Below are 7,934 nucleotides of genomic sequence, written 5' to 3'. Positions count from 1 at the left end.
AAGGGCGCTGCCCACTAGGCCATACAAGTCATAAAAGAATTTGGAAGCTGAGTGCTACTGCACGAAAGGAATTACTGGGCAAGCTAACTGCTTGCATACCAGCTTGTTTTCCCAACTTCCCGACTCAGTAATTAACCAATTGACAGCATTTCATTCGAATTATCCCTTCTGAGTGAATATGATAGAAATACAACGTACGCCATGTACTTTACAACTCCACAGCATGCACAGTAGTCAGACTGTGTCACGTGCATCGGCAGCCATAAAAGGCAGCTCCCAAACTCTCAGATCAACAGTCTCTCACCTGCGACCTGTACGTGACCTCCGTTGCTATCCTTGCCATGCCCTTTGCTGGATCATCATGGTGCCACAAAACGTTGTCTAGGTTGTCAGGAAGAAGGTTGTGCCATACAAGGACATCTCCCCTAGGACCTCTGCAGCAGCCATCCAACGCCATAGCTCTTTGTCATCTTCTGCTTCTTCTGCTGATAACCCCTGTCTTCATGCCCTTCAGCAAGCCACCGAAGAATCGTCTCTGTCGACGTCATTGGCCCCAACTGACCTCTAGGAGGAACCCTTGACCATGGAACTTGGGGATGAGGCCAAGGTCCAGTCCGAGGTGGAAGTCCTTGGCAATGATGAGGAGTCGACGATGGATGCAGAGAGAGTGAGCGAGGGGTCTGGGCAGCAACATCGGAAGAAAACTCCTTGTGCGTTCATATCAGACAACCAGGAAAGGATGTTATGGGAATGGCTACAGCAGCACCCCTTTCTGTATGACAGAGGCCTCGCTGAATTCAAGGAGGTGGCGAAGAAGACGGGACTCCCGTCAGAAAAGGCCAAGTCCCTCAACCTGCCTTTGATAGGAACACAGCTGAGCACGTGGTTAAAGTCGATCAGAACCAGGTATGGGCGGCTGACCAGGACCGAGTGCGGCCAGGCAGCAGTGAGGGAGCTGATGGACAGGGAAAGATGGATCCTGACGACGCTTAGCTTCTTCGGGAAACACATTGTCCGTCAGAAGAAGCCAAAGACCCTTGGATTGAAAGAGGTAATTGTTCTGCCCTGTACTGGTTTCATATGCTGTGTTTTTCCTGATTATCAAATATCATAATATAAAAGTTTTCATGTTTCATATATGCTGTTTCCAAAATTATTAATACATTTCCCTTTTTCTTTCCCTACAGTCCGCTGCTGCTGCTGCTGCTGCTGCTGCCCTTCCTGATGCTCCTGACGAAGTTGATGCTGCTGGTGGGGATGATGACGAGTGACCATCATCCCCACCATCGAGGAAAGGAGGCCTAAGAGAAAGAAGTTTGACCCCGAATGTCAGCAGACCGAAGACTCCATCCTTGAGAAGGTTAACATTTCATTATTTTCAATCTTGAAACATAAAACAAACATGTTGATTTCCATTACATTGACTATATACATATTTTTTATTGTCTGAGTTTTTCTTGGTTTTGATTTCTGCAATGAAATATATATTACTTTTGCGCACTGATTAATATTTTTTTCTATGTTCTTTAGGTGACTGAAAACGTTGAAGTGGCCAAGAAGGTACTTATGGATTGGATATAGCCAAATCCCAAAGAGGCCTACTGGAATCTCCACCTGAAGAAGGTTGCGAAGGATTGCACGGAGATTGATCCGTTCTTCTATACGTACCTGCAAATGGAGATTGGGTTTCTTGTGCAGAGACTACGGAAGGTGACGAAAGAAGGGAGAATGAAAGCGAGTTTCGATCTTTTCCCAAGCACCAGATGTTCGTCTTGGGAAATGGACCAAGATACGTCGTCAACCACATCTTTCGTGCCTCACCCTGCAACTTCAACATCTTCGCCCCTCAGTCTCCTTGCAAAAAGTAACGTGCAATTCAAAATTATCAGTATTTTTGAAATATTTTCAGAATTTCAGATAAAGGTAAATAACACATGAAAACTGGTAATAAGTAAAATATGTTAAATATCCTTAGTATTGCTGGTATACTGTGATGGGAGAAACTTTCTCTCATCCCAGCTGGCAAGATTATACCCCGATTCAAGGTCTGGGGCGAGTCACTCAGCCAAAAGAAGATTAAAGCTTATCCCAAGGGGGTGAGAGAGAGAGAGAGAGAGAGAGAGAGAGAGAGAGGTCAAGGACCGAATTAATTACCCACGACTGCCTTTATTTTCTATTTTGATTAAAATCTATTTTGGATTCAAGATTTTCAGTATTCTTGATATACTCTAAGAACTTCAGATGTAGATAAATATGACACAGAATACAACATAAAAGAAAATATACTTTGTAATAATATAAATATTTTTGAATTTTAACTTTTATTCAGGAATTTTACATAGTTTTTTAAATATGATTTTCTTTTATACAAATACAAACAAGTCAGTGACTTCATTGCAATCAAATACAGTTTATTAGAATGTTCTGAAGTATAAGAAGTGAAAAAGGCATTTTCTATTTTGAGTAAAATATATATTGCATTCAAGATTTTCAGTATTCTTGACATACTTTGAACATTTCACATATAGATATGACACTGAATACAACTTAAAAGAAAATATATTTGGTAATAATATAAATATTTTTGAATTGTAACTTTTATTTAGGAAATTCACAAAGTTTTTCAACATGATTTTCTGAAGTATGAAAAGGCATTTTCCATTGTTTTCTTATGTAATTGACTCCTGCCAATGAACGGAGCCTGCAGGGGAGTTTACGTAATCACGAAGGTGGTCACGTTGAAACTTGCCAGATATTGTTGCTGTCTGGCGGTTTGGGAGAGCCAGGCTTGGCAAACTTTGCTCAGGCCTCCAGTTACCAGGCAGGACCCCAGACCACACGTCTCGATCCCCTCACTCCTGGGATGAGGATTTCTTGTCAAAATGAAGTTGTGCCACACACAAACGGCCAACACCACGGAATCTGTGGGAGACAAAAGGAAAATATTGATTCAGTTATTAGATGGTATACAAAAGGTAGTTCATATTAAATACGTATTATTTCTTATTAAAAGAAAAATAAAATTAGTATACAAAAGGTATATCATATTAAATATGTACTTAAATGAGAAGACCAGATAAAAACAGTTATAAATTGTGAACGATATCTACCTGCTTGCTAGGATCCCAAAGGCATTCTCCACTATATGTCTTGCCCTGCTTGGTCGATAATTGTAGATGCATTCGTGCAGGGTATGGTTTCATCATATACTTCTTAAGAGCGAAGGCCTCATCTCCAATGAAGAAATAGTCGATAGGGGGTTTGTCATCAGTTTCGTTTGGCAATCTTTCAGGGGTAGGCAGGCAGGTTGGCTTCATGTCGGTCAAGTATTTGGGCGAGTTGTGTCCTGGCAAAGACACCACCATCAGACTCAGACCCTATGGCACCTACACCCAGGCACAGGAACGTGTACTCAGCATCAACAACTCCTAGTAGAATTACAGTAATACTTCTTATAATTAAAATAATGGGTTCCTGCATGGGTTGGGTTCCGGATGCGGATGTGTTTCCCGTCTATTGCTCTTTGGGCGTGTGGAAAATTCCATCGTTGCTCAAACCCACGGGCTACCTCCTTCCATTGCTTTGGGGTGCTGGGTACCTGCATGACCTCATCTCCATAGGCAGCCACAATGGCCCTACAAGTCTCAGGCACAATACTGCTGATCATGTTGGGAACTCCTCGGAATTGGTAGCACAGGCTCTTGTAGGATTCTCCAGTTGCAAGGAAACGCAGAGTAATTACAACACGTAAGCCTGGCTCAATGAGTCGTCTCCAGAATGTGAGGGTCTTCTTTATGTAGGGCATGACCGGCTCCACAATTTCTTTGAAAAGCTTGTCCATACTCCTGGTCAAATTCCACTACAGTCCTGGAGTTTCAGTTGCCAATTCTTTCATCAAGTTGTCACAGTATCCTTTCTCCTGTCTTCTTTGTAAGTAGGGCCAGACCCAGCATCTTCTTGGTTCTCTTTGCTTCTTACGTTTTTGTTCCTCCAGGCACTTAATTCTTAACTGCAACATGGCCTCATAATAACCCAAAATGCATTCTACTAATTCAGGATCATGTAGGTTCTCAGGCATGAGGTTCAGCAAATCCATGTCCTCCATGTTCTTGCTCTGTCTGCGACTGGAACGAGAATGATGAGTGCCGAGTTCACCTGGAACTTACAGTATTTATGGTGGCATCCATGTTCACGCCGCAGTTACAATGCCGTTGCGTATGTTAGCATGTGATGTAACTACATTGCAATTAAATCTTCATGCATCGTCATGCCTTCATGGACGTCGCTGTCCTGTCCCAACCGCCAAATGTGGGGATGGCCTAAATCATCGGCAACATGCGTGTGCGACTAAGTACGTACGTAATCTCATCTCGACATGAGCAATGCTGTCATAATGGTTCATTGTGTATGGCGTCATGGTGTCATAATCAGTTGACTTTTCTTTGTGGCCCAAGTCCCGCGACTGATGCCGATTGATCGCCAAACCCTGCCATTAAGATAGTTGCAGTCTTGAATTACCAATGTATAATGCCCACATCACACATTGGCGATTCAGGACTGCGACAGTCGTAATTTGCTCATTGCGATGCAGTAACGCTCTAGGTTTCACCAAACTGGCATTAATCAGCATGATTCATAACTGCGTCACTGAGTTTGACGACGTCCGCCAAGTGATTGTGGATATGCAAGGCTGCACAGCACCTATGTGGTTGAGTCACAACGAGTGTCAAAAATCACCATGCCATGCTGCATGACGTAACTGTGTCATAAAGTCATCACGACTGACGAGATGGTTTTCGTCATTTGATTACGTCAGACGTAACTAGCAATGTCAACATGCGCTATCCAGTACGAAGTATGCCATGTACTTGGCAACACCACAGCGTGTGCAGTGGGGATGAGCAGTAGTGTGTTTTGGCTCCCTTTTTTCCCCCTTCTGTTATTGTTCACACAATAATAAAAAGAAAGAAGTTCTTCTTGTAACTGCTCTCTAGTAATGTTACTGTAAATGCTTTCTGCACACTTTCAAGGTTATTACGAAAAGGCATTCTCACGACACATGACGTTGCCATTACGTCTGTCGGCATGGAACGTAACTAAGTCGGGCATAAATCGTCATGAATCGTCATGCCTTCACGGACGTCGCCGCTTATAAAAACTGTTGAATGTGGGCTTTGCCTTAATCATCGGCAACTGTCGTGAACGATTACGCACGTTCGTAATCTCATCTCAACATGCGCACTGCTGTCATAAATGTTCACTACGTATGACGTCGTGGTGTCATATTCAGTTGATTTTTCTTTTTTTTTGAGGCCTGAGGCCTGCGACTGATGACGATCGATCGCCAAACCCAGCCATTACGAAGGTCGCGGTCTTGAATCGCCAATGCGTGATGTGGGCATAACCCTAGCATTACCCTCAAGTGAGTATATACAATTTCACCCTTGTCTGTGTATTTTAGTAATGGCTTCAGCCACCTGTTTTTCTGTTCAAGTTCCTACCTGACCTAGCAACTGCAGTCAGAATCTCAAGGTGTATTAGTAAGCGCCCTGTTCTCCCGCTAGACCCCCGGATTGGACTCTTGAACAAGGAATACAGTATGTCAGGTAAGAACCTAATAATATACATATATATATATATATATATATATATATATATATATATATATATATATATATATATATATATAGATAGATAGATAGATATATATATATATATATATATATATATATATATATATATGTATATATATATATATATATATATATATATATATATATATAGATAGATAGATATTTATATATATATATATATATCTTACAAAAGTAACAGCACTTTCAGGTTGTCAAAATATATTTTCGAAATTTCCCATGAATAGTCAATTTTGTATCGTTGATGAGTTGTCCGTCCATTGATTTCAAGGGTAAGAGAGAGAGAGAGAGAGAGAGAGAGAGAGAGAGAGAGAGAGAGAGAGAGAGAGAGAGAGAGAGAGAGAGAGAGAGAGACTTTTACTGAAAAGAATGATTCTCTCAAGCAGAACTGATCAGCTTGGATCAGAACTTAGTCGATTTCCGAAATCTTCATTCGTCTCCCTTCTCAACATCGAGGGTGCGAGGGAGGGGCCATAAAGAGTGAGGGGTGAGAAGGAGGGAGGAAAATGTTTGAGGAAGTGTAGAGATTGCTGACAGAACTCTTGTGATGGAGAGGATAAAGGTGGATTTTTGAACGAATAGATCACAGAAGAGGCGAACGATAATAGCAATAATGATCATAATCAATCCAGCGACTGTCAACTTTCGGAAATAAATCAGTAAATGAATTTTGTCAGAATCTGTTACATTTTCAGTCATTCCAATTTTGTTGTTCATGAGGAACTGTGGTTTGGCAAATAAAATATAAAAATGAATAAATAATGAAAGCACGAAAACAGCATTTGTCGAATTTAAATTTAAATTTTTAAAAAATATTACTCAGCTTATTATGAACTTTAATATACCTGGTTAAACAACTTTAATACTACTACTACTTAAATCGTAGTTTTTAAATGGTCCGTGTCATCAGTAATCAAGGTAATCAAACAATCTATCATTAAGAACCAGTATGAACGACACACTACTGATAACGATCATAAAAATACAAATCAATGATTCAAAGCTAAAGTTCAGCCAAAGAAAAACTGTGCTTTGAATACCTACATGATTTTTTTTTTTAGAGTAGGGCACCAAACAATAATCCCTTCTATAACTCCCGCGTACCCCTACAACCTCTTAAATATTACTCCAATCCCCTCTAATTTATTTCTTTTCAATTACCTCAATTTCTCCTTCTCTCTCTCTCTCTCTCTCTCTTCCTACTCCCTTCTACAGCTCCCGAATCACGCAGACTTTTCACAGGCCTCTTGTTTCCCGTTCTCTCCACGTGAACAGACGACCTAGAAAAAAATCTTGATTAAAATTGTTGTACGCTTGGCTTCCTTCTTCCCACGTGCTTGTTGCTTCTCTACATTTTCCAGCCTTTCAGGAAGTCTTTTCCGTTTATACGACTCTAACAACTCGGTCTCGGTTGAGGAGACTTCAGAATGACCTCGTGCTTATTCACACATCTGTAATTATTTTAGGTCACTGAACTTAGCAGATATATGTTTACTTTATAGGTAAAAACAGCCAAGTCTATTTATCAACATGTAAGCTCACTTGTCTTCTCCCTCCTCCTCCTCCTCCTCCTCCTCATCCATCCTCATCATCCTCCATCTCCTCCTCGATCATTATCAGCCGTCCTCGACTCCTGTAGTAAGCTTTTTGACAACTCCTCCTGCCCATCATCATCATCTTCATCATCACACTGCCATCACGTGTACATCATCACAACATCGATCATTCAATCAGGCGCAACGAATGAAACATGAATAACTGCTTTTTTATGAGATCCCAAACGACAGAATTTTTCGACCTCAGTTAAGGACGATTTTTGACAATGTGAGATCAAAGGGTTTTCGTAATCTGCAATTGCAACGTTATGCTCCATCCTGTCAAAAGCATTATCACAAAGAAATGGACGGCACATCTATGCAAGACAAATGTTTATCATGGTTTTATTTTTTCCTTTCGCAACTCGGGAAACCTAGAAGCGGAGAGGTTGTTGCAAATAGCTTCCTATTACTCCATTTGGAAAAATAACTGCGTATGATTTTCTAGTCTACAGAACAGTGTTTTGACAATTTCGGCAGAAAGAAATGTTCTTTTCCGCATGCCATACACGGAACTTTTGATAAATTCATGTTCACAAAAGGAACAGTGCATTAAATCATTAGGAGCCGAGGAAGGGAGAATGCTAAAAGCCAAAATATGAACATCCCAAACATTATAATTCTCAGCTTCAACTGACCCGCCTTGGCCAATGAAGAATTAGAGGAATTTATTTCTGGTGATAGAAAT

At 40.9% G+C, this 7,934-nt stretch overlaps 1 protein-coding gene across 1 annotated transcript; it reads left to right on the top strand.

Annotated features, from left to right (window-relative positions):
- Positions 1–583: 583 nt before the first annotated feature.
- LOC136851847 (uncharacterized) lies at positions 584–1,271 on the top strand. The gene is made up of 2 exons (XM_067126158.1): positions 584–1,051; positions 1,188–1,271. Exons 1-2 carry the CDS (start codon positions 584–586, stop codon positions 1,269–1,271), a joined length of 552 nt encoding a protein of 183 aa, XP_066982259.1.
- The last annotated feature ends 6,663 nt before the right edge of the window (positions 1,272–7,934 follow it).

Source organism: Macrobrachium rosenbergii, chromosome 24 (assembly GCF_040412425.1).
Source record: "Macrobrachium rosenbergii isolate ZJJX-2024 chromosome 24, ASM4041242v1, whole genome shotgun sequence".
Classification (NCBI taxonomy): Eukaryota; Metazoa; Arthropoda; class Malacostraca; order Decapoda; family Palaemonidae; genus Macrobrachium; species Macrobrachium rosenbergii.
This window is presented reverse-complemented; position numbering and strand designations above follow the sequence as displayed.

Excerpts from the sequence above, each read along its gene's own strand:
- LOC136851847 (XM_067126158.1), top strand. The coding sequence starts at position 584 with ATGGAACTTGGGGATGAGGCCAAGGTCCAGTCCGAGGTGGAAGTCCTT. Across the intron at positions 1,052-1,187 it reads AGACCCTTGGATTGAAAGAG|TCCGCTGCTGCTGCTGCTGC; the intron begins GTAATTGTTCTG and ends CTTTCCCTACAG.